The 27,718-nt window shown below is 40.4% G+C and overlaps 1 protein-coding gene across 1 annotated transcript; it reads right to left on the reverse strand.

Moving 5' to 3' along the window:
- Positions 1–409: 409 nt before the first annotated feature.
- Positions 410–27,668, reverse strand: OPN5 (opsin 5). Its single transcript, XM_064706879.1, has 7 exons — positions 27,645–27,668; positions 17,679–17,831; positions 11,438–11,557; positions 7,230–7,400; positions 4,458–4,792; positions 2,059–2,294; positions 410–778 (listed from the first exon to the last, which is right to left on the reverse strand). The coding sequence occupies exons 2-7, from the start codon at positions 17,821–17,823 to the stop codon at positions 715–717; spliced, it is 1,071 nt and encodes a 356-aa protein (XP_064562949.1). The 5' UTR covers positions 17,824–17,831; positions 27,645–27,668; the 3' UTR covers positions 410–714.
- Between the last annotated feature and the right edge of the window lie 50 nt (positions 27,669–27,718).

Genomic DNA, 27,718 nt, shown 5'->3' on the forward strand with positions numbered 1-27,718 from the left:
GAATCTACAATTTGAGCAAGAGACCTTTCCCCTCTCATTTACAATTGAGTAAGGATTTGTTATTCTGTATCTCATAAAGGATCCTGTGTATGAATGTGGCACTTCTGACTTAGCCATGACTAAAATCAAAATATTTCTGAATACTGAAGGACTGAAGTCAAAGCGGGTTTAACACAGTTTATAGCCTCTTGATTTGGGAAGATGCTCACCAGGGAAATCCAGTCAGCTAATGTTTCCCCACTGTGCAATTCAGAGCCCTGAGAAATGAAGCTCTGACTCAGATTTTTCCTCAAAGGAATCCTTTCTCTCATGCTCCAAGTCTCCAGTGACTGCAGCAGGAATTTAGGGAGATTAGCTTTGGTAAACTGAAACTGGTCTTTACGAATACTTTCCTTCCCCTCAGGGAAAATATTGCCCAGACTATCATTTCTGTTAGTGCTAAGAACAAAAAAGGGCATTTTAAAGCCTCTCAAGTGAAGGAAAATTTTTAATAAACACAAATTTTCTCTGTTTCTTCTTCCTTTCAGTACTTAGAATGTTTGCCCAACTCTAATGCACTATTTTGGTCAGGATGAAAAGAACTATACATTGTACATAGGAATAGGGAGTAAAATAAACCTGTCACCATGTTATAATTCGTTTACAGAATTAGGAACTTGAGCCAGTAGGGTTGTTTGTCACCAGATTTTCATTTGCTGTAGGTGAGATGAGCCCTCAAGCTTCCAGCTGGGTTTCATTCATGGCTGTGGAGTCCCTGTGTGCAGATATTGTGTATGTCCTGTGGGCAGAGAGGGTACAATGGTCATTTTGTCACACCAAGGTGTAAATTAGGTTCCTACTTCTGGGAAGTGATTCCTCCAGATCATTTTTTCACTGCACAGGCCTAGAGAAGCCAGCTTGCATTCAGCTCAAGACTGGGTAAGACCTTCAGATGTTAAACACAAATCCAGCTACCAAAAATCCACAGAAGGCTCTTTGAATATGTGTCCCATTTGACTAACACTGCAGAAGGGATTTTGGCAAACTATAAATTCAACACCTCAGACATTTACAACATATATAAACTCTGTATGTTCTGCAGATGAAATAAATCTCAGTGCAAGATTATGGAATCATCTGCTACAAGAAGCTGTGGAAACTCAAGACTGACTGAGCTCACTGAACAACACACCAAAAATGCTGGAATTGGTAGGGGAATAATGCTGGAATTGATAGGGGAATAATATGAATGATAACATTGTCCTTCATGTTTCTGTCAAGGCATATATGTTTTAGACCTTTGGAGTAAATTACTGGAATTCTATTGTTTCACAGTCACTTATGTGTCCTATGATGTTTGTGATAGTCTACCCTATCAGATTAACATCCATTGTTATCTCATTGTTCAACCACAAAAGTAAGGCACTTGTCTGGCATAATACAGAACTATACTTTTCCCCTAAGTGCATAATTAGTGTTTTCAGGAATTCCACAGGTGTGCAGCACAAACTTTGTCTGAGGGTTGTAAGTTAAAAAAATTGAGACTTTCTTATGAGATAATTACACTTTGATTTGTCTGGTTTGAGGTGGGTTTTTTGGTATGAACGGTACCTGGAGGGTCACTGAAGAACTACTGTCTCTCCCTGTTGATTCTGTGGCTGAAATGTATAGTATTAACAGGCTAATTGTGGAAGGAATTAACACAATTCTCTTCCATTTTCTTCACTGGCAATAGAGGTCATCAACACCTTCTGGAGGAAACTCATATGATGATGTGAAAGAAAAGGATTAAGAAGAGAGGATTGATCCAAAACCCATTAAACCAATAGGATTCTTTTTCCAAACTATATCAATGGAGTTGCAGCTGGATCTAAAAGTAAGGACTGTCTTCTTTCTTCTCCTTATACACCTACAGTCACTTTACAAATTCTCATGGCAAGAAAAATCCCAAATCAAAACGGTCATGGTCAAACACAAGAAATAAGATTCAATGAGCTGTGATTCATGTAGGATCTTATTTGGATACTTTTTGGAACATGGTGTTCTCAAAGGTATCCCACTCCCCAAAGAAGAAATTACCTTGATTTCTTCAAAGAGCTCTTGTCCTTCAGCCCTCCCGGCCGGCAGCAGGCAAACTTGCAATCAATGACCTGGTAAATGATGGGGTTGTACATGGCTGCTGACTTTGCCAGCAGTGTTGGGATCACTGAGAACTGGATGGGGACCGAGTCGGGCCGTCCAAAGGCCGACCAGACGGAGACCACGGCGTAAGGGATCCAGGCAAGGAGGAACCCTGCGCAGATCAACATTGCCACCTTGTGAGAGCAGAAAAGAGACAGCAGGGTTTGTCCAGAACAGACACTGGCAGAGCAGCACAGAGCTAGGCAGAGTGCAAGGGAGTTACATTCCACTGAATCAAAATGAAAAATGATAACTTGCTTCTTCATGTAAATTTGCAATATGAACAAAATCTGTCTCTTTATCTCGCGCCTGTGTTTCTTTTGCCTGACACAAAAGAGCAGTTAATGAGTCTGCTATCAGACCTTTAAAAATGCAGTAAAGTCTGGCCAAATATGAGGAAAACAAATGAGATTTCATAAAATAATAATAGCTTGGTATTGAATTCAAATTATTTAAAGAGAGGAATCCTTTCAAAATGCAGAATCTCCTTTTTAGGATAATAAACTGACAATAGCAAAGTGTGAAGGTTCTGGAAAAAAGATCTTTTGAAAATTGGGAATTTAACTGAGAGTGAGAATGCTCGTAAAATGTCTAGATTTATTCCTCCTAACCCAAATCATGGATTTTCACCCCATTAGAATATGTAAATACTTTAAAACACAAATTTATGTTAAATATTTTAGTTCTGATAAATGAGTTCCTGGCAAATTAGTAAGTGACCTCCTTATAATGTAACAAAATGTAACCATAAGAAAGTTTATTATAAATACCAAAGAAAAACTGTTTGGGGCCAAAATCTGTGATTTATATACTTTACCTGAACCAGCCTGTCTGCACTCAGTCACAGCCTGATATCACTTCAAATGATGTCATGCCATCATACATCCTGAAAAACATCTGCCTTTATACTGCTGCCAATGACAGATTAGTGCTGCACCCACACTGGCAGCAGCACATGGGCACTCATTTGGAATAAGGCGATTAGCAGGATTAGAGAACCAAATAGAAAAAAATCACCAGAAGGCACAAGGGGTTTGGACATTGCATAACCTTTCCCGTAGCCTGTTCTTTTTGTTGTCTGTCTCAGAAGGAACAGTGCAGGTGAGCCAAGGATGTCAAACACAGCCTTTTTGTTATGAAATGTGCTGTGGAGTCAAATGGGTTATAAGGGAAACGAATTTTCCATATTTATATTTACCCCAACAATATATTCACCAATGTAGATCCAAGACAGGAGGGGAAATTACTGGTGTTGCAATTCAGATAACATTGAATTTTTACATGATCTTTCCAATGTGCAAAAAAAAAAACCCAAACCTGCAGCCTCAAATCAAAAGTTTCCATTGCTCTTCAAAGGAAATTTGCTGAATAATGACCAAAAAACATAACAATTTGAAGCACCCTTTTGAAAGGCAAGTGAAATTGTACCAGCTGTACTGGCAGCACTGGCTGGGCAGGTACGTAGCTGAGATTTTCAGATATGTTTAGACATAATGTCCCTTATTGCTGCGTGTTATATAACTCTCAGATCAACTCAGAAAAATTGTAATAAAATTTGATCAGCCAAGCAAAACTTGCTGCTTGTCTTACTCTTGGCATGTCTTACAGAGGCTGGTGAATCTTTTACAGCTAAGGAATCTGATTTTGTTCAATATAAGCCTTTATTTTGAGAGATTTCCTGGCACAATAACCAGTACCAAGGATCATGGCTGCCACCCCTGCCAAACAAAAAATAGATTCAATCAGAAAGGGAAAACAGGATATGGTCTGAGATGGAAAATTAATTTTAGCAATTCAGTGAATTTTTATCAGCAGTTCATGGCTGAGCCTAACTGATAAATTATTTGCATAAAAACAATTGCACTGTCACAGGACCAATTTTGGTTTATATCTTCATTAACAGAGGAATGTAAACTGTCTGAAAGTTTTATTTCCCTGCTACAATAATCCGCTCTCTGTTTTCTGTTATAATTCCTATAATGCATATCAGTCACCTTAAATTACTGTTTACAACTGTTTCTGAAAGCAAAGTGTGTTTTATGGTGGGGAGCAGGGCCACAGTGAGATTATATGACTTGTAAGGTCATAGGGGAAAGCTGTGGCAGAGCTTCAGAGTGGATCATGATCTCAGGGACCCAAGTGTCCTAATCACCAAATTATGTTTCCACCCCTATTTTTTCCCCATCTTGACAGTAACAGAGGAGAAAGCCACAGAAAACACTTTCAGAGCATTGTGTTATCTCCAAATCTGCTTCTATGACCCAACACAGCAAACTGAGGAAAATGTTCCTACCAACCTTGGTCAGCTTCATTTCAAGTATATGGCTGTTCTGAATCCTGGTATCGTAGTGAGAAACTTCTTTGGTGGATGATTTGACTTTTAAAATTATTTTGACGTAGGAAAACACAATCACTGCAGTTGGGAACAGGAGGCAGAAGAAAAGGATGCTCAGAACAAAAACCTGTCCAGCCACTGAAGCCTGTGCCAGCCACCAGTCCAGAGTGCAGGAGGTCCCAAAGGGCTCGGGGGCGTAGTTCCCCACCCCAGCAAAAGGCACTGTAGCCCAGAACGTAGCATAGGCCCAGATTATTGCCAGGCAGATAAATGCATGGTGTCTCTTAAGCCAGGTACCTGGAGGAAAATTCAAGAGTTACAAGTTCATGTCCAGATGTGTTTGGCACCATGGAATTTGTCATGTCATGTGGAAGGGTTCAAGGCCAGGCTGGGTGTGGCTGCGAGCAATCTGCTCTCCTGGAAGCTGTCCCTGTGGGACCTTTGGAACTGGATGGCCTTTGAAGTCCCTTCCAACCCAAACCATTCTATGATTCTGTGAAATATGAGGGTTTTTTATTGTTTGACAACTCTGTCATGTTCATCTTGGCTCTTTCCAGGTGTCCATAGTGACCCTGAGCTCACCTTGTGCCTCATGAAGACAAAGGCACACTCACATGGAAGGCTCCACCCATCCTTATTTCAGATCTTTGCTTTAATTTGTGATGAATTACAACTGAGAAGAGTCCAAAGTAAAGAAATCCAAACAACCAGACCAACAACAGTCAGAGGAATCTTGTCCAGTAATTCCAATTCTTTAATGTAACTTAGGGAGTAAAGTAACTTACATTACTTACTTTAATGTAACTTTTCCTATTCTTTTTCTCCTATGTTGCCTGACTAAAGCTCAAACTCTGTGACTGAAAAACAAGGTTTTACAGAGGAAATAAGAGATCTAAGATTTAATTTTACTTTTTCATTCTTTTCCAGTACAGAAAATCACCATGTGTATCCTGTCAGAAGTATCTGTAATAATCTGTAATATGTGTTTTCATGTATCCTTGCCTTTTTTTTTTAATTAAATGCAAATAGAACTCCTGGAGATCAGAACCTTGCCTCTCTGCTCATCAGGCATACAGTTTGCACAGTTTTCATCACCATCTACATGTTCAATATGTAGGACTCAGTTAGGACTAACAAATTTAAATCTTTCATTTTTGCAGAAACCTGCAATATGGTGTAACATAACATATAACATAACATCTCCTTCCATCTTGGAACCTGTAGTAAAAGGAACCCCTAACTCTTTTGTAGTTTCTGACTCACAGGGGATTTTTCACTCACTTCACACTAACATTAAGGAGATTTCTTCAGGGTTTCAGAGTGATTTAAAATAAAACCAAAGCAAAGAAACACCTTTAATTTGGATGTGTCCCTTTCCAGCTGATTTTACATGTTGAAATCACCGGAAGGAAAATGAACATTGCCTGACAAATGATGTATTCATATATGATGGCTGAGAGACAGAAAGGTGCTTTGTTGTGTTCAGGAGTGGAAAAACAAAGCAACAGTAGCATAACTATTGAAAGAGAAACATTTTTAACCACCTAGATAGACTGAGCATGTTTGTTTATTGCTCTCCATCGTTTTGTAAGGACCACCATGATCCGTGATCAGAGCCCTTGAGAACAAGGGTTTTGAAGAGTTTTCTGTCTCATGAACTAAGATGACCACAGCTGGTAGCACAAATGCAGCCAGCCATGAAATATTCACTTCAGCTCTCCAAGTCTGTGAAAAATTGTCTGTGATTTGGGTTGCCACTGAATTATTTTGATAAGACTTCAATAGAAAAAAACTGAAATCCTGCTTAATATTATTGGTGTATCTAGCACCCAGCTAAGGAGACCCCCCCCTGCACTCCCATTTAGGGTAAAAGTATGGACACACAGGGGTCTGTGATAGCACATCTCAGCACAGTACCACAGCTTTTATCTGCTTGCACAGACTGGCTTATTTACCCTTCCTATCTGCCAACCTTCCTTACAGCTTAACTTGATCGATATTTCATGTCATCATAAAGAAATCTGTGGTGTCCCTCAAGTCACATGGGCAAGGTCTTTATTACCTGTAAAGTCACCTTGAGTGTTCCCTGTATTTGGATGTGAATTTAGTCCCTTACAATGCAAGAGGAACATCTTTTCTATACTGTGACAATATCATTTTTCTGGAAAGAATTAAGCATATAATACATCATATTCCAGAGGTACACTGATGGATATGGTGGTAACACCTTACACTGCTAAATTAATTTCATCCTCTCAGGTTCCATTTCCATATTTGAGAGACTATTTCACATTATGACTTATTGCCCTTCCAAATCTCTTAGGTGCTTTAAATAGCTTGCCACACACCACAGAGGAATTCAGGCATTTAATAAGGAATATTTTTATGTTTTAGTCCATAAGACCCTGCAATATGCACATTACTTGCATCTGTTAATGTAGATAGGCTTTGATAGACAGAAAGTGATTTATCTATAAGGGATTACAAAAGCTCATGGCTTAAGTAGACAGCAGAAGAAGAACAGTGAGGGTGTTATGTCCAGCAAAATGAATTTAACTGGGATTTCTTGGATCATGAAAACATGTTTCTCTCCTCTGTGTATTCCCCTCTATATTTATCAAAAGTATTCTGAAGAGCTTAATTACTTCAGTGTAGTAAACTAGGGCACTTAATACAGCTTTTCCACAGTCATAGATAATACAGTCATCTATACAGAGACACATATTTGTCTTACCATAGGACAAGTGGCAGATTTTCAGGTACCTGTCCAGGCTGACAGCTGTCATGGTGATGAGGCTCCCACAGCCAAAGAAGAATCCAGCCCACCCATACCAGCGGCAGCCCATCCACCCAAACATCCAGCGGTGGGAGAAGAAGGAGATGATGCTGAAGGGTTTGCCTACAACTTCAAAAGGAGGAGAAAATGTCAGCCCACTGAAAAACCACATCCTTGAGAAAAATCACCTTTTATCAGAAAGGCAAACCCTCTCTCTTGCAAAAACGAATACCCATAAAAGTGCTCAAAAGGGCTTCAGACAGAGGAGGTGATGACTTTAGGCTGGAGGGTAAATTTAGATGGGATATTAGGAAGAAAATCTTTACTGTGAGGGTGGTGAGTCACTGTCATGGGTTGCCCAGAGAAGCTGTGTATGATCCATCTCTGGAAGTGTTCAAGGCCAGGTGGGATGAGGCTTGGAGCAACCTGATACACTGGAAGGTGTCCATGTCCATGGCAGGGGTTTGAACAAGATGGTATTCATGGTCCTTTCCAAACCAAAGCATTCTGTGATTCCCTGGCTCGTGAGCACTCCATGCACAGGACTGAGCCTCAGACAGCTGTGGCTGGATCCCATGGCACCAGTGATGAGGCAGGATGAGCCAAGCCTGCAGAAGGGCTGGAAAGAGGGGCTGTACTACAAACCACAGGAACCAGAGGCAAACCAACACTCTGGAACCAGTCATGGGCAGGCTCACCTCATTATGAAACCTTCAGAGTATGTGTTAGGTCCACAGGCCAACACGTAAACAGGATGGGTTTGAGTCAGAGCTTGAAACAAGCACAGATCTACTTAGTCTTCATCCCTGTAGTAGAGGTAGGCTAAGTGAAGACACCCAGCCAATTAGGTGTCTTCAAGCACAAGATAAAGAAATTTGCCTTCAAACAGGACCTTTCAAACCTGTCAAGGCCCAGCAGTAGGGTACACAGTGAGGTGAAGTTAGGTGGGAAGGAAAGACATGGACACTTGAGCTGCAGAAGTGGTTTCAGCTCCTCTCCACATCAGACATAACTTTGATGCCTCCTAGCAATCCACTGCACACAGATATCAAAACATTCTGAGCTTCCCCAAAGAGATGGGAAATGAGTAACTATTTTTGAGACTTTCTCTTAGTGGTACTTTATCTCATTCCACCACAGGTAAATTGAGTGCTGCATTATGGAAGAAGTGAAGTTTGGTGAAATGATATTCCATTCTCACCTTAAAGTAGGTTTAAATTTTTCATATTCTTTGTAAGTATTGTGACAAAGAGAAAGTTTGAAAATTTTAATTGTATAGTTGGAAATCTTCCTTTTTCTGTCCCAATTATTACCTTTCTTTGTCTTAATTAGGCAAAGAAAATAAATCAACTTTAATGGAACAGAAAACTCAAAAAATTTACAATCTAGGAGTATCTGTTTTCCAAACACTACACTTTTACTTACCAGGCTGATCTTAAATTCTCCCAGGCCTGAACATTCCAACTGCACCATTCAAACAACATTAAATATTGAACTCCGCATCCCTGTGACTGTATTCCTTCCTGCACAGGAGCAGCCAGAGCACCCCAAGGATTTGAAAACACCTCAGCTTCCCTGGGCTGGTTTCCCTGGCTGAACCAGTGTCTGTAATGTCATAGAAGCTCAGGGAACTGGTTTATGAAGAGGCCAAAAATGACTTTGCAAACTGTATTTCCCACAAGGTAACCTATTAATAGAAACCAAGACAAAAATCTCTATTCTGTTGAAGTGATTTTTTACCCAAAAACATTCAATTTCACATTGAACTGATGTAAAACCATGAATTCTCTTTTCATTCTTAACAGAAAATTAACACATTTCTTCAAAACCGGATCTTGCAGAAAAGTACCTTTGCTCCATCTTCTGTGCCAAAAGCATCAGGATTGAAAACCCTTCAAAATAAGAAGCATTTTTACAAAAGGTATTTTTGGATAAGCCTAAGCCTGTAAGAAAAGTTCTGCCTGGACCTGCAGGATGTGCTCAGGTCAATGTATGATGTGCCTTTCTCAATTTTTAATTTTTCAAGCAAAGGCTGACCTCAGTGATTAAGGTTCCAAGAAAAACATTAAATATGGCAAGGTCTAGGTTATGGGCTAACAATCAAGTCAGCAACTTTTAGGCATGTAAGTGGCTGACAGCTTTAAAGGCCGACACATTTCTTTGCACCAAATCAAATTTCCCTTCAGCAGCAGGACTGGGAACAGCCCCGAGCACGGTGCCAGTGCAAATTCAGTCTGATGCAGCTTTGAACAAGGGGCTGGTGCCACCCTGTGGAAATCTGCAGGAAGCAGAACTCTTCAAAAAGTTGTTAAGATAAATGTGTGAAATATGAAAATTTCGTAAAAAACAATTCTATCTTCAGTTTGTCCAGCAGACAGAACCCATCACATTTCTCAACTTAGCACCTTCCATTAATTAAACAAATAAATAAATAAATAAAAATAATTAGAGAACAGAGAAAACCAAGCATGGCTCTGGGAATCACTGTTTTTAATTCCAAAATGTAAACCCCAGATAAACTGAGATCCCCATGGAAGGAAGAAAGGTGACCAAGTGGTGCACTGGTGACAGACCATAACAGAGACATCTCCAGCTCTCACACTAAGAGGGGTCCCAAACAAGCTGTAGTTTGAGCAGTTGGGACACAGTTTTTATGGTTAGGGGATATTGCATCCTAACCATAACCTGTTGAAATGCATCCAATCATAGAATCACAGGATATTTTGGGTTGGAAGAAATATTAAAGACCATCTCATTCCAATCCAACACCTTCCACTATCCCAGGTTGCTCCAAGCTCCATCCTACCTGGCCTTGGACATTTCCAGGGATGGGGCAGACACAGATTCACTGGGCAAAATTCAGAATATAAAGCTGAGGAAATTCTCCTGAAACACTCCTTCTCATTGGAGTGACTAATATGAGCCTTAGAATACAGATTCTTAAAACACAAAGAAAATTGGAATATCACAGAGGAGGAAAAAGCTAGTCTGGGATTTTTCCTTAACTTCTAAGGGTTGAGAGATGGAAGCAGTGTGTCCATGTCAGAAATGCCAAAGAAATAGCTGGGATTTCTCTGTGTGGTAGCAGTCATATTTATACTAACATCTTTCTTATACTGAATTGATATTTCCTTCAAAAATCCACGTTTACTGACCAAAACCACTGGAATCTGAAGGGATGAGCAGATCTTTGGTCTTGTGCTGTGAGAGTTCAAAAAAACATCAGGGGAGGCTGGGAGACATCATTTTATATTGTTCAGTGATATTTTTGGAGTTTAGATGAGGGCAAAAGCATCTGGCAGAGACAAAGGTAGGAAAAGGGTGCAGTGGGGCTGAGGGCAGAGGTCTCAGTTTATTCAACACACAGGGGACAGATGACCCTGCAAGCATGGGAATATAATTCCATTTCTATGGCACTGGGGAGATCCCATGGTCAGCTGGGTCCTGATGCCCATTGGATTGTCTGCCATCCAAAATATCCTTTTCTAAAGGACATCCAGCCCTTTCCCTGTGTGCAGCTGAATCAGTCTCATATCAAGAGCCAAAACAACCATCTCTGCAGCTCTGGATAAACCTCTCCAAAGCTCCCTCCTCCAATGCCAGGACATCCAGACTGTGGGGTTGAAATTAAAATCCTCCCAGTTGGCTCATGCTCTACAGTTTGACACAAATGTTTGATCCAGAGACAAAGGAGGATGGCCACTAGAGAAAAAACTATTAGCTTTGAAGGGCTGATGGCCACTGGCATTTTCCAATTATTTGGCTAAACTTGTATTTTTGAGGCATTTAGATCCATTCTATTCACCCTACGGCAAAAAACCATCATTTTCTGTACCTGTAATACTGAGCTGTTTCGTGGTTATTGTGCCAGGGTGCACATGGCAGCTGCCTTTGGAGACCTGCCCAGTGCTGGGGTGAGCAGGAGCTCTGCCTGTTTGATAAAATCAACCCTAATTTTTCCTCTGTACTGTTCATTTCTTCCCATCAAGTTGTTCAGGAATGTTGTTTTTCATCGTCCCCTATTATTTACATGCAAATAATAGAGCAGAAATATCTGCAGCAAAAGGCATTTGATGCTCCCATGACTTGCAGAGGAATGTCTCTTGCTGCTGCCAGGCAGAATGGTGAGATGGTAAAAATGAGGAAAAACAAAACCATGAAATTACCTGAAATGCCCAGATCACACACTGCTAAATTAACAGTCATTATCTCAGCAGGTCTCAGCTTCTTTTTTCGCTTTGAGGACATAAAAATAACATACCCATTTCCCAGAGTTGAAAGGATCCCTGTAAAAATGGAAAAAAGAATAACATTCAAATTAGAATCACCCTCAAAACCAGCAATACTCGATCTTCCTTGTGAAATTCCCTGATATTTTCAGCCTGAACTTGTAGTCCCTAAGGCTGGGCATTTTACCCTGAAAGGTGATCCCCTCATTGTCACTGTGCAGCTCACAGACCTCACTGCAGACACATCCCTCCCACAGAAAATGCTGTTTTCCCTCTGCAGGAGGGCATTGCTTTCACCAGCTGAGCCTGCCCAGACACAGACTGAATGCTCGCAACAGAAACCCCAGAATCCCTCTGCCCTGAGCAGCACAATTCTCACCCAAAGGTTTATACAGCCACAAGAATGAAATTCAGCTCTTTGTAATCACAGGAACCAGAATCTGACCAATTTCAACTTTATTAAACACTCCAATCATATGTTAAGGGATACATTTCCAGTTAATATATTAATATCAAATCTTAAATCTTACATCAGAATTTATTTCTATCATAAGAAAGAAAAGTTATAAAATAAATCTGATTAATCTGATTTTAACTTCCAGGGGTGGAATTCAGTGCAGGGGACCCTTCTCATATTGGCTGATATATTTTTCTCCATGTCATCACCCAAGGACTCACAGCTCTGCAAGCGTGCATCTGCCATGGAATTAATCACACCACCAGAGAAAATTGTAGGGTTTCCAGTTCCCGTAAAGAAAATGTGTCTTCACTAATTCATGTTTTTAAGAGTTTAAGGTCAGAGTGAGAGTTTTGCTGTGGAAACACAGGACAGCACAGAACATCCTTCTCATGGAGCAAGAAGGTGAAAATCCCAAAGGGACCGTGGCCCACTGAGCCTCACACCAGATCAGGGGAGACACGTCAGAAGGAGGGAAGTGCAGAAGAAAAGAATGAAGAGCAAAGAATTCCTGTGGTGCCATTGCCTCAAAAAAGGGACCTACAACAGCACTGAGGGAAATGTTGGAGAGAAGTTCAGCCCAGGAAAGAGTGAAGAAGGGCATTTTCCATGAGTATTTAAGGTTTAAAGGGTGAGGAAGGGTATTTTCCATAAATATTTTAGGTTTAAAGGGTGAGGAAGGGTGTTTGCCATAAGTATTTTAGGTTTTACACCTTTGTTTCTCACTACCTCAATCAGTAAATAAACATTGAGCTTTGGGGCTTGGAACCACGTGATGAAAGTTGGAATGAGATGATATTTAAGGTCCATCCAACCCAAACCATTCTGTGATTCCATGATGCTGAATCTATTCTCCTCAAGGAGCCTGTTTGCCCACTGCATAATTTGGAATGGATTTTCCTGTCTATATCCCCACCTGTCTTCATCTCCACTGCTTTTTCTCTGCCTGTTTCCTCCCTGTCCTGCTCTGAGGCTTGTCCTGAGTGCTTGGCTGCCTGCTGAGGCCAACTCCTCACACTACTCCAAAAATAGTCATGAACAGCCCAACTTTCCTCTGTTGATGAGCCATCAAAGTCACCCTTTGTGCTGCCTTGTACAAGGGGCTCTGCTAGGGCAAACTCTGTTTCCAGAGGGCCTCAGCACCCTCCAGCCCCCCAGCAGCACTGCTGCCCTCTCCAAAAGTTGTACCTTTGAATACCACATCATTTTCATCTGAGTCTTCTGGCAGGCCAGACCTCAGCAAATTAAATTCAATAATTAAATGGGTATTTAATTATTTAGTGATTAATTTGGCAATTCAGTAACAAATAATACAGTTTTTAAATGGGTTTTTTGTTATTTACTCTGGTCCATCAATGGCATGATCCCCTTGCAAGGGTGCCTTGTCCCCACAAAATCAACAAACCCAACCTGGGAACATCCATGAGGCAGAGAGAGAAATGGTTCCCAGATGCTAAAACCAAATTATTTATCAAGAAATATGAGTGACTGAGGAACCAAAAGTTTACTAAACTCAGGAGAAAAGTACTTTGATTTTGAATTTTTTTGTATTAAATGCGACACATTGGAAACTTTTTTTTTTTATATTGACAGCATTGTTTTCTGTATTATTTTACAAAATAAACAGAAGAACAGAAGCTGGCTTATTATTGATCTTAGGTTTTCTCATTAGATTTTATTTACCCTGGGTGAATTAAATCCTAAGAACAACCTACTGTTATGGCTCTGCAAATTTAATCTGAATTATAAGCAGATAGAGGTATTCATATGAGTAATTTTCTTCCTCACAGCTGAGTGAATGAATCTCAATGCTGTGAGCTTTTTTCATATATTTTAATCCTTTTCTCTCTTAATGCCATTTTCCTCTCCAGTGATATTTAGGATAACTAGAGTGCCAGCATCCAGTTTGAAATACCTTTTGAAAGCATTTGACATTTTCCTGAATCTTTTTCAACTGACTGACAGTCTAGAGAGACATGTCTATCAGCCAAGTAGCTCTGAAATTGCCAAGCTGCTCTGAAAGCACTGCTCATAATTAATATCAATGTTTCAGAGAGCCCAACCCACTGACATCCTAATCCCATGGCTGGAAGGGGTCCATTGATCATTTGTTGCCTTTTGTCTATGCCTGCATCTGAAAATTGCTTATCTGAACCTTTTTTTATCTCCTTGATCAAAATTCTATAATCTCCATAGGTGAGGCATCTAATGCTCCATTTCTCCTGCTATGAAATGACATTCCAGCAGTCAGCTGAAGCCCTTGCTGGAGCAAGCTCCCAGCTCTGGTAGGTTGGAAACAGGGAAAAAAGACTTCTCAGATATTTAAAATAGGCTCTTTTCCAGGAGAACTGTCCATGGCAACATGGCACCATTACATATATACAAACCAAGAGCCAAGGATGTAATAACTAAAAAAGTGACACCTGCAGAGACAGAGCCAGGCTGAGACACAAACCTGCAGCGAGAGGGGAACGTGTTTACAAGCAGCCAAATGGAGGAATAAACTTCCACTTCTCTAACCTGACAGTGGCACTAAACCACTAGAGAAAATAAAATTTAAAAAAGAAAAGAAAAAAAAAAGGTTCAGGATTTTGTTTTCAATTAAGCTGTTTTATAACAGAGGAAGTGTGCACACCAGCTTGTAGATCAATAGTGACTGGCCAAGGGGTTTCAGAGGAGCTGGCAGCCAGCAGGCCCCTGCTCAGTAGTTTGTCACCCTGCCTGGCTGTACAGTGAATCAATCAAGGCAGTGATGAAAAAGCTGGTGGGAGGAGTGACAAAGACAAAATAATTGGATTCTCGTAACCATGTGCATAGTCTGATTTTATTTTTTGTTCTAGATGATTAGAAAGCTACACATGGAAATTAACTACTCAGGACAAAGGATCATGCACTTACATAGAATTTATCAGACTATTCAAGACTCCTGATTTTCTTCAAAGACAAAAAACCAATTATTTTTATATTTCAAACTGGAATACTTCAGCTGTACACCCAGCCTGACCCTAAAACCTCTGCAGGGTTTCCTGATAAGATCCAGTCTTGTTCACTCATTATTCAGCTTCTTCTCCTTTTTTCAACTCATTTGCACCTTACATTGCTCAAGTCCAAAAAGATGCACAAAAACAGTCCTGGCTTCCCACCTCCTGCTTCCCTGTCCCTGCTGTCAGGATGTCCCCACAGGCCATCCTCAGGCGGGGCCACAATTTCTTGCAAAGAAGTAGGGAATGCCGTTCAGTGGAAAACTGTGACAAGTTTAGTCTGAATCACAAGTCATAATAAAAAAACACAGACGTGGAATCATAAAACCATTTAGGTTGGAAAAGACCTCCAAGATGATCAATTCCAACTTTTGACTGAACACCACCATGCACACCAAACCATACCACAAAGTGACACCTCCACTCATTTTCTGAACATTTCCAGGGCTAAAGATTTCACCGTTCCCTGGGCAGCCCATTCCTCTGCTCAACCATTCTTTCAGGGAAGAATTTTTTTTCCTTGTATCTTTATTCTATAGATCCAAGGAATGTGCAAATACAGCACTTATATGGATATGGGAAGACCATAAATTAGCTCTAATAAAGCCACTAGAGAACCTTGTTATACACAAGGGCAAAGCAATTAACCAAGTAAAATGCATTTCAAAACACACACTTCAAAAATTAAGTTGGTTTAGAGCTAAATGTGGGATATTTTGTGTACAGAAACGTACAGGAACAGCAGAGCTACACTGACCCAGGCCACTGGATACAATGAGTTCACAAGTCCAACATCAATATTACTATGAGACCTTTTAAAATTATCATTTCAGTTTCCTCACATTGCTCAGAAAATTGCTCTGAGCCTTTATGGTTGGCTTTTGGCTTTTCACTGGAATTTTTTTTATTCTTGTTCCTTGCCTTAATTTGATAATGCCTGTGTTGTTCAAGATGTTTCACACCTGACAGGGGTAATTTTTGGAATAGGAAAAATCTATGCTAAATATAGTGAATATAACAAGGCAACAAGAATGTATATTGGGAAGATTCATCCATCAGACATATTTCTTGGGATTAAAGCTAAGTTTACTTAACCAAGTGAAAAAAAAAATTAAAAGGGGGTTATTTTGTACAGTTCAGTGAAAATTTTTGTCTGCAGAGCAACAGAAAAAAAATATCTGTGTGAAAAGTGAGGATACCTACAAACCAGTACATGAACACCAAGAACAGCTTCACCTGTCACCTCTGCTGCTCAGAATTCTTTTTTCAATAAAGACATAAGCAGAAGAGAAATGAGAAATAAACAGAAACATAAATAGAAGAAAAATAATAATAATAAAAACTCTGCTACCTCCACTATGGAAAAAATTACATTCATTAGATCAGTCAGAAGAAAAGCAGTAAGACAGAGTAGAAGGGGGGATTGTAAAGCAGTGAATGAGAAACACAAAGGTCGGACTGACAGATTGTGGTATTTTGTGCACAACACATTGAACAAGACAATGAATCAAAACTGAAATAAATGTCAAGTAATCACTGTACATCCTGTGTTCAGCCTTGTCTTCAGGCATCTGACACCTGGAGCCCAGGTTTTTTGTAGAACAGTTCTGTCCTCAGATCACTTTTACCGAGAAATTTGCTGTTGAGCTGTGAGAAACCACATGAAGACCATAAAGCGTAAAGGAACTTAAAATATATAAAGAAGAATTTAATAGAATAGGATGAATAGAATAGAATAGAATAGAATAGAATAGAATAGAATAGAATAGAATAGAATAGAATAGAATATGGAATAGAATATGGAATAGCCTGAGTTGAACAGGACCCACATGGATCATCCCTGTGCCTGAGAGCTTTGCCCAAACATTTCTTGATTTCTGTCAGGCTTGGTGCTGTGACCACTGCCCTGGGGAGCTGTTCTAGCACTCAGCCACCCTTTGGGTGAAGAACCTTTCCCAGATATCCAATCTAAACCTCCCTTACTCAGCTTCATGCCATTCTTTCAGGTGTTGAGGCAAATATGGATACAAAAAGACATAATTCTGCCCTCCTCCACAAAGTAAAAAAGGCAAATTATCAACAATAAGGTCCAGTTTATCCCTTGAAGAAACAGAATCCAGCATTTTCCTGCTGAATGATAACTCCTTGGCATGTGAATACTTTAAAATCAGTCCCAGCTATCATGAGCGTGCACCAACCAATAGATAATTGTATTTATTCTGCTTGCAAGGTCACTTTGAACCTTGTAAAGGACTCCAACACAAAAGGATGGGCAGGGTGCTAGGCAGAAAATATTGCTCAATATGATGTGTAACAGAGGACAGATGATGCCTGGAGCTGAGCAAGGGTCACATGAACACATCTGAGGGTGCTCAGGCTGTGAAAACAGGCCATAAAACCCACAATGCATACTGAAGGAAACCCTATTCTGCCCAGGGACAAATTAAACTGCTGAGTAGCAACCTATATCTTATTAAAAACAGTGAGTATTTCTTCACTTTTTGCTGGAACATCTACTGCTAGTCACTTCAGGCTACCTGCAGCAGCATTATATGTTGATATTAACTGCTGACACCACATTTTTTCTAACACATTTCTCTCCTCTCTCCTAGATTTTTTTTTCTAGTATGAAAAAATATGTAATTAACATCTAATGAACAGCAGTTTCTGCCTCTTTTCCGAGAGCTGTAAGGATGAAGCAGCATAGTCATATTTCAAAGACCAAATATAAAATCATTACCAATTATTGTCAAATAAAAGCCAGCTATGATGTCAGCTTCTCTAGAGAGCTTTGATGCAAAGGGGTCTTCCTTTTGGAGATAGTGTGGGATGTATTCTTCCTGGGAAGAATTGTTGGGATCTGATGCCATCCCACTCATGTCCATTGAAGTGCCTGAAAAACAAAAGAACAGTTTGCAACAGATCCCACCTGCTGTTAGAAAATGTGAAGATATTTTTGTTCATACACAGGACTCATCTTCCTATTTTCAATTTTGCCCTGACACTTCCCAGGGCATTTCAGGATACCATTCAAACTTGCATAAAGCATCCTGCCATGATTTGGGTCATGACTTACTTTATCCAAGAACATCATAATTTGGATGGGACCACAAAAGGAAAAAGGCATTGAGCTACGGGAGAGTGTCCAGAGGAGTCCACGAGGATGGTGAAGGGTCTGCAGTGTTGGAACCCAGGACATTCCTCCGACTGCCCTGGATGGCTTGAGACCCTGGCAGGGGGCTCAGAGACCCTGGCACAGAGTCAAAGACACCTGTGCCTTCAATCTTAGCCCATGGAAAAAATTGTGTGAAGATTTACAAGCCACAAGGGTTTGAACAGAATGATAGCGAATTTATCACAGGGTGAAAAAGTAGAATTTTGGGGATTTAGAATGGGAGTTCAAGAGGCAAGACAGAGGAATCTGGGCATGTCCTGTTCCTCTTCTTTTTCCTGTCCTCCATCTTCTGCTGTGATGGTGGCACTTTTGGATTGATTAAAAGTAGAGACAGACTGTCTAACATAGGTGTTAGGTATTGGAAAATTATTGTAAATAAAGTACACGTAGTTCTCAGTATAAAAAGATAACACTGCCCTGAGGGTGGGCAGTGTGCTTCAACCTAAACTGCTGGACAGATCTCAGCAGGTCAGAAAAAGAATTTATTAGATAAGAGAGAATAAACAACCTTGAAAACCAGAGCTGAGGATTCTTGACTTCTTCTTCGGTTGCAGGAAGAAAGACTTTTTAATACCTCAGGAGCCTTTTCAGCAACACAAAACCCGAGTTTGGAGGAGAAGCCTCTGAGGAGCATTTTATGTGGTGTGTTCAGCCTGAAGAAGAGGAGGCTGAGGGGAGACCTCACTGGGGTCTTTAACAGCCTCATGAAGGGAAGAGGAGGGGCAGGGGCTGATCTGTTCCTTCTCATGAGCAGTGACAGGACTGGAGGAAAGCTGGAGCTGGGTCTGTGCTACTTGTCTTTGTCTATACACCTGCTATTCACAATGCCAAGAGACTGGGAATTATCTGCAAGACAGTCCCAGCAGTTTCTTTGTATCCTGAGGGGCACTTTGTCTGCAGATGGCAGCTCTGCAAATTTTACAGCTAAGTGAGCAACTATATCCATAAACTCTCCTTAGAGTTCCTTAGGTGTTGTGTTCCAATGCAAATAACTTCTCATGGCCACAGTTGTAAACAACAATTGGCCATTGGAATTGTGAAGAAGCAGGAGCATTAAATAGTAGAGTCATCTAGGAAGGCTTCTTGACTTTTCTTTCCATTTTCTTTTGTGTGGAAATGGGTTATTGAGGTCAAAAAAGGTTATTGTAAATAAAGGGAACCCTTTATTTAATCAAGGGGAAAACAGGAATCTGGCAAACACCTATGAAAGTCATCCCTCAGGACAATGGAAGGGATGTAAAGTGAGGAACTCCTGCATAAGACAAAAACATTTGTGCCCTGTTTGAAACCACCCAGCCAGGAGCTATTTAGGGTATTCAGACACCCCAATTCCTCTTGCTGGTGCTTGCTGGGGCAGGAATTGCACTCATGAACTTAACACTTGACTCAGGGCTTCCATAACTTCTGCTGTGGGATCTGCGAAAAGCTGTGAAGCCCTAAATTTTTCCCCTCAGAAGTCCAACTTGGAGGGAGACTAAAGGAGAAATAAAAATTATTTCTTTATTTTGCCCATTTGCTCTCTCCTCTGCATCTTAAAGACAGTCAGTCTTGTCAATAAGACCTGTGCGGGTAGGTACACTCATGTACACCTGAAGCACTCACAACTCTCTCCCTATTGTCCTTTTAGCTTTTGAAAAAAGAAAAAAGAAAGATTTTACTGAAAGGGATTGAGCCATGAAGGCACACGCTACTCTAGAGTAGAGAACAAAAATGGGGGAGAACAAAAATCATCCAGGCATATGGCTCAAAAGTTCAGCAGTCTCATTGTCTTTTGGTTTTTTTCAATTTTAAGAAAAAGGCTCAGAAATTTTAATTTTTTTTTAAACAAAAAAAAAATCACTGTTTCAGACAGCAGAGAAACCATTTGGGTTGGATCAGATACTCTGGTACAACAGCCTGGACAGTCTGAAAAGACCTTGTCTTGTACAAAAGGATGGACTAAAGCATGAATCTGGGGAATAATCACGATCATCCTGTCCCTCCTATCAAAGCCACAGGTCTCAATCCAGGTTCCACCTGGCTTTTAAAAGGATTCTGATGCTTTTCTGTCCCCCAGCTTGCAGGGTCCCTCTGTGGCTGGAGTGTTTGAACCATGTGGGTGGCTGAAGTGATGCAAATGGAAAAGCACATCTGGGACCTGTCAGCACAATTTGGGTTTGATGCAAATATCAGAGTGTTTAAGGGCATGTTCCTCCTTTGAGCCACAGCAGAATCTCCCACTCCGGTCAGTATCAGGTGGCTCACAAGGACAATATTTTGCTATGTACAAGTGGACAAACAAAATAGCTTTAAATAGAAAATTTCAACTTCTGTGTATGCTAAACCCAGCCAGAAGTGCAGACACTGGGTTTTTTAATCTCCCTTAAAGCAAAGTGCAGGTTTGCCAGACAAAGCACAGCCTTGGGACAAGAGAAAGCCCTCTGTGGTCCACCTAGACAAGGAAAATTTTGCTGCTTCACTTGATATAAGTTGTTTACCTGCTTGCAAATGTTAATGTTGTGAAAAACTTTCCTCTCCAGTTCCTGAAAAAGAAACACTTTCTCTCAGCTTTAAACAGAGAAAACACATTATTTATTGCAATTTTTTAACAAAAATAAGGGGCAATTAACGTTTAACTTCCAAGTGTATACATAAACTTTTCTTATTATTTTAAATCATGTCTGGTGAATTAAGAATACGTTTCAGATATAAGAAGATAAAAAACAACTCTACTTGATTGATACAAAAACTGCTAGTGACATATAATTCAGGGAGTTAATACTTGATTATGGCTTAAAAAATGTTAATCATCCTGATTAGACAGGAATTAACAGTGCCCCCCAAAATAAAGCTTTATTCCAGAATCAATCTCACTTTTAGAGTGCATAAGACAGAAAACTGTATAATTAACAGGGCTGATCATTAGCCTTCACAATTCCAAGTCAAGAAAAGCCATAATCCTAATCAGCATCTAGTGTCTAAATATTGAGTAAAAAAATGTGGAGAGGGATAACTTTCATACTGGTAGGCAAAGCCTAGCAAACATAGGGGATGTGCATTCTCACAAATGCATTATTTCAGGAACCAAGATTTGAATAAAACCAACCCTGTTGGTTTTATTTATACTTGTGTTTTATAAGGTATCACAGTATTAAATGCCTGACAAAGGTCATAAATCTTCTGATACACAGCTCCTAAAAGTTAATCAGTCAGCAGTAGGGACTATAAAATATTATTTTAATAGAAACACAAATGATCCATGCTTGTACCAATCCTCTTTGCTTGCAAGTTCCTGGGAACCCCTAAAACATTTTGGGAAGCTACAAACGGGAGGTGGAGCAACCCAGGTTCAAATTATTGTGTCCTCTTACATGGGGTTTAGACAAATATGGGTACATAGTATCAAAATCTGAAGTCCTTAATTTAGGTTATTAAGAATCTAAACTACTAAGAAATATTAATTAGTAATTAATCTAAATTAGTAAGAAACCAATCACTGCACCTATGTTAGCCAGCCAAAAGTGGATGTACCCCATTTATGTATGACAGCCAAACTGGTATGAGGTGAGGAAAGCATTTTTGTAAATTTGCAGGCAAATGAAGGAAATATCAATGCCAACCATTAAAAAAAATCTGAAAAAACTAAAAGCATGTTGTAGCTCAATGACAAAAATTATTTAGTATGGGAAACAGCAGTGTCTAGGGAGTGCCACAGGAATCCCAGAAACTGAACTATTCTCAGAGGCTGTCAAAATCCTCTGTGGAAGTTACTGCAGCAGGGATGCTTTAATTTACTTGTCAAGAGAGCACAAGAAGTCAAATATTATTTCCAAAGTGATTGCCCACAGACAAGTGTAGCAATTATTTGTAAAAGCAGATTAATGGTAGGGGATAAATGGCAAAGTGAAACAAAAGATATCCATGGACCCAGAATCAGCCCATAGAAAGAGTCAGTAGGGCTCATTTGAAAGATTAATATGGCTAAAGTGATAACACTATCATTTGTGTTGAATAATAAAATAATTTTCTGCTCTCTTATGTTAAAAACAATAAAACTATTAATAATTTTATCTGAGTCAGCAAAAGACAAAAGCTAAAAGGATAAATTAATGCCTGCATATATTATCTTTTTAAGAGGAAAAAAGTTAATTATCTCCTAATTTGTCCAATTACATTCTCAGTATCTCCACAGCAAATTTATTCTGCTCTTAGTGCCTGCTGGACCCCAGCTCACAATGTCAAGTGTCCTGCTTGTCCTAAACTTCCCCTGGGTGTTTTGAGGAGCTCCTTTCTCTTTGACACTTTTCAAGCCTAAAAAGAAAATAGAAAAACAAAAAGAAAGAAGAAAATTATAACCCTGTTTATGACTGATTCCTTGATTCTGGTTAATAACCATAGATGAAAACCAGCCTCCCAAAAGGTATTTTGTGACATTAGTGCTTCATGCAGTGTGGTAGGAACACAAGAACTGGGAAATAATCCAGTTATCAAGGACCAGTTAGTTTTTGGCTTTGCTGCCTCAGAAGACCCAAAGATTCCACACTGGTCTGTTTCTGCTGTCCAAAGCTGGGGTCAGGGAGCACAGCCCCACAGGCTGCCATCCAGTCCATCTGCTGACCCTCTTTCCTGCACAATCTGTGCTGGAAGGACCTCAGGGCCTGTGAAAACAGATTTAAAACCACAACAAGAGAAACCAACTCACTCTGATTATTAGAAATGGGTTCAGGCTTGTATCAGTGCTGCAGACACTCATCTTTAATTAATACACAAACAATTCCACTTTTAAATAATATATTCTTTAAAATGGAACAGTTCCACTACAGCAAACCTCAAGAGATACAAACTCCTGACTCAGACACCATAAAATTTCAATATCAAGCCTCAAAACTTCTGAGATTAAAGGAAAAAAGTGATTTGAGGTTTCTTGCTTGGCCTAATCAATGCAGCTTTGCCAGCCCTACATCAGTTTTGTTCCCTGCTCTCTCCTCATCTCTCACTGGGGGTATTTCAATGTGTCCTTCATGGCTTGGCCAGGCTGTTCTCACCATGACAAAGGCCAGGACACCCCATGCCCACTTCCTTCAGGATAGAAATCATCACATAACAATTATTACATTCCTGACCTCTTCTTCCTGTAGTGAGGCCACAGAAGGAGGGGGGAAGGGGGAAATCTTGGTCGTTGCTACAAAACACCTGATGATTTTCCTAAGGTTTAGGCAAATCCAGGGAATTTGCACACAGAGTTGCCAAAAGCATGATGTTTTGTAGGACTTGAGTGACAGCAACCAAAAGGACCTGAGTGTTCCCTGTCATTTATCACAGAATCACAGAATAGAGGGGTTTGGGTAGAATAGAGAGCAGCTTGTTCCAGCCCCTGCCATGGGGCAGGGACACTTTCCACTAGCCCAGGTTGCTCAGAGATGCATCCAGCCCAGAGTGGGACATTTCCAGGGATGGGGCAGCCACAGCTTCTTTGGGCAGCCTGTGCCAGAGCCTCACCACACTCACATTAAAGAATTCCTTTCTGATATCCAATCCAACCCTGCCCCAGCTGGTTTATTTCCATTATTTATCTGGCACTGACATTTGGTTTCAGGGTTTTGCAGACCCCTCAGTGGCTGGATCACAGCAGGCCCAGCAGCAGATTTTCCATGCCCCAAACAAACTCCAGCCTGCGAGGCCTTTAGGTGCCATATGCCTCTACAGCATCACCTGGAGAAGGTGGAAACTTCAGGGTAACTGCTGCCTCAGCACCTCTAAGCCGCTGACAAAGCCTCTCCTGGCTGGGGTTTTGTCCATTTATATTTCATCAGACACCAAGACTTTGGCACACCCACATTTCCATCCTGTTTTCCCATCTTCTGAAGGAAATTCTTACAGCTCCCTAATTTTCTGAGGGAGCAGAAAGGTCTGGAGGACCAAGCACAGAGCAACCCTCTGTGTCCTGCCACGTCTCTTCCCTTCTTCTGCTTGATGTGGAATTTGCAGCAAATTGCTGAACCTCTTCTCCCCCAAAGAAGAGCAGAGGGAATTTGCATCTACAGGGGAAGGTGGACCAATGGACGGATGTGTTCTGGTGCAATGGCTCCCAAGTCAGTGACCCAAGAAAGTTATAATGTGTTCTGATGGTTTGGAAAATTATTATGAACCACAAGGCATCCTAAGGGATGGAGAGGTACAAATGAAGTACAAATGAAGTTCTTAGCTCTGATAGACTAAGATTTTTCAGATATGCTCTGACATCTGAAGTTGTGGGCTTTATTTTTCCCCAGGGCAGCATCTTCAGAAGAAAACTGATTTATTTACGATAAAGAGATCAAAACTGAAATTTCAGATTAGTCTCAGCAGCCTGATATGTTTTTAATGTTTGATGTGAAAAACCAAAAGCATTGTTGTTTTCAAGGTTTATACAGTTAGTTCTCAATACCCAGAGGACACCTAACAGCATCCACAAACCTGAAGTCATCCATATTATTCCATTTATTTGTAGGTTTGTTTTCCCATAGCTCAATAAAACAACAAAAAATGCTCTCTCTGGCCTGCAAATATCCCTGAAAATGGCCACATATATATATATATATATATATATATATATATATATTTTTTTTTTTTTTTCGTCCAGGAAGAGAATCTGAAGTTGCTGGGGTATGCAAATTATGGAATACTTCTTTCAACCTTTTACCTTTATCTGATTTCACAGCAGGTTAAATCCTGGTTTTACTGTTACAGATGAGTGTCCAGTCTGTTCCTAATAATGGAAATTTCACAGCCTCCCAAGGTAAATTTTTCCTGAGGTTAATCAAAATTTTCAAAGAAAGAAACTTGAGATCACACACTTCTCAAACAACTTACTTCATTAGGTCAGAGAGAGTAATTTTCCTCCCAAATCCTTAATAGAAGCAGGTCCTTTTGAGGAAGAATAATGTTAGGGATTCATGTCAGTATTTTAGGGGTATAATTATTGCAGATCCAATAATCTGCTGAATTCAGCCTTGATAAAAGCCTTGCTAATGCAAAATGGATTATGAACAGGGCTGTGTGCAACAAAGGGAAATTCAAGTGCCTTGAACAGGTAATACACATGGAGAAGGGTAGGAGAATATTGACTTAGCAATGGGGCATCAAAAGTTCTTTTAATGACTTCAAAATAAATTTCAATTCACCATGATAATGTACAAAATTTGCATGAATTGCAAGAGGTCTAAGTACAGGAAGGTGAGTAGAAAGCAGTAAGATAAATTCACAGGAACTTGAATTCAAACCCAAGCATTATTTTTTCTGGTGAATAGAAGCACTGAAAACAACTCAATCTGGGATATTAAAATTAAGAACCATGTAAAGGTAAAAGTTTAATAAACAACAATAGAGATTTCCTGCTGCTTGGGCTTTAGGCCATAAACCCAACCTAGCTGCAAAGCATCTTAGGCAACAACCCTGCAACAAGATCTGATCCCTCTTTGCAAAGTTCCTCAGTGATGACAACCTGCCGATTAGGAGGAGAAGATCTGTGTTCCCACCGCATTCCCAGGGATCCCACTGACACAGCAGAATTTCCTTACATCTCTGTTTGAGCTCACCTTGGCCATGAATTTCATGGCACCCACCTCTACTCTTGTCTGGGGCAGAAAGGGCCACATTTTCTCACAATATTTTTCCTGGGAGTTCTGGGAGTGACCAGATCAACGCTGTGACCCTGCTACAGCAAAGTAACATGACAAATATCTGCCTCTACCCCTCTCCTCATCTTGCAGAGGGAACCTGGCTGTCTCTGCAGACCTGAGCCAAAAGAAAGCTTAAGAAAACAGAGGCAGACATTTCACAGCATCTGGAGAGGCTGTAAAGGTTTTATTGAATCTTTCTATGGTAGCGACAGCTCAGCATTTCACACTCCTGCTTCCCTGAGGCTGACTTGTGAAAAAAGCATGTGCCACTCAAATGTGGGAGCTACATAATCAGCAGAAGAAAATGGAAAGCAGTCACAGCCAAGCATCATTTAGAGAGGAACAAAAAATGGTCTCAGTAACCCAGCAAGTGGAGTTTTAACCAAGAGAAAACTGTACCCCAATTCTAGCACCACTGGACAACAAACAAGGAAAATCCATGAAAACAAGACCAGATGAAGAACAGAAAGGCAGTGCTAGATCACAAGATAGAGCACCTGAAATTCTGGTTTAGGCTCCTGGAGCACTTTTCCATAGAATTTTCCTATTGCAGAGGAAATCCTGTGGCTCTGCTTTGCAATCACTGCCCATTTGTCCACTAAACAAACGTCCTGGAGGCACACAAACACCTGGCTCTGTCCCAGGGACAAACAAGTGGCTTCCTGGCAGACCAGCACATGAAATCTCATCTGATCCTTTCTCATGCAAAACATAAGGCTTGGAGTAACCAAATGCACAACTATTTTCCAGCTCATAGACTTAACTAGAGTGGCTTAGTCATCATGTGCAGTCATGTAACGAGTCAGGGGCTGGGAATGCAACTTTCTCTCTCTGCTGGATCTCTCTTTTCTTTTTACAGGCTGATCCTGATATTAAAATTGTCCTTTTGCTGCCTGTTTACTATTGAGGAAGTTCAGCCCTGCAGGCTGGGGTGCATGCAGGCACACAGAGCGAGTGTCTGCATCCAGCTCAGCAAAGAAACATCCTCCAAACGCAAGTAAATACAAGGATTTGCTGTTGCCTGATTCTCGGGTGACTACTTCAATGCTATTTTATAATTAAATGAAGCTTAGGGTCCTGCTAAATACAAAGAACTGCATTTTCTTTGGTGCAAAATGCCATCACAACCCTGTGCTGACCTACACTTGCACAACTCCAGGCAGTTCCCTTCTGTCTGAGAGCAAAGTTTCTGCAAATACTTTCTCCCTTGTTGTAAGGGAATGTTTTGGGGTACTAATTTTAATTTCTTACTTTGAATCTAACCAGTGATCAGCATAAAATCAATACCAATAATATAATCAGTGTCAAATCTATCAATGTTTTAGGCTCCTGGTATTGCCCAAAGGCACAAATGATCAGTTCTCTTCCAAATTCATTCTGTGATAAAGACAGTGCCAGGTTTGGGCAGAATTTCAGAAAGACTAATGGAAACACCAGTCCAAAAAGGACAATATTTATCAGAATTGCTTTAGGCTGGCCAGTCCTTTTACATCAAGAAATCATCCCTGGTTATATGACACATGCCTGGAGACTCCAGTGCCTTCAGAAGGGATGGAGGAGAGAAAAGAATAAAGGACACCATGGAATATCAAAAGTTTCAGGAATTTTTTTCTGAATTTCTTAGGTACATTTCAGAAGGCTGCACCCTGACAGCTTCATTCCTAAAATGAAATATTTTATTCTACAGTAAGGAGAAGAAAAATAGAATAACAATTAAAAGAATTCTCTGAGAAACTAAGAATGGGAAAGGTAATATAAAAATGGTCCTAAATTAAGAATATAGTGAAAATAGGTAAGCACCCTGGTGTTTATCTGTTTGCCATTCTGCACCTGCATGTAAATACCCAGACTTTCAGCACCTTACCAGAACAGGAGGAGAAAAAGGACTTACCTTATTAATGAACTCTGTATAGAGCATCCCCACTAGAGCTCCACAGCTGCTTTTATTTCGCAGTCTGGACCACG

Source organism: Zonotrichia leucophrys, chromosome 3 (genome assembly GCF_028769735.1).
Source record: "Zonotrichia leucophrys gambelii isolate GWCS_2022_RI chromosome 3, RI_Zleu_2.0, whole genome shotgun sequence".
Lineage (NCBI taxonomy): Eukaryota > Metazoa > Chordata > Aves > Passeriformes > Passerellidae > Zonotrichia > Zonotrichia leucophrys.

What these genes read in the sequence shown, in the direction of transcription:
- OPN5 (XM_064706879.1), bottom strand. Translation starts at nt 17,823, where the DNA reads ATGGACATGAGTGGGATGGCATCAGATCCCAACAATTCTTCCCAGGAA. An exon ending in AATCTGCCACTTGTCCTATG is followed by an intron (nt 4,793 to 7,229) that starts GTAAGACAAATA and finishes ATTTTCCTCCAG; the next exon opens with GTACCTGGCTTAAGAGACAC. An exon ending in AGCTCTTTGAAGAAATCAAG is followed by an intron (nt 779 to 2,058) that starts GTAATTTCTTCT and finishes CTCTGCCCACAG; the next exon opens with GACATACACAATATCTGCAC.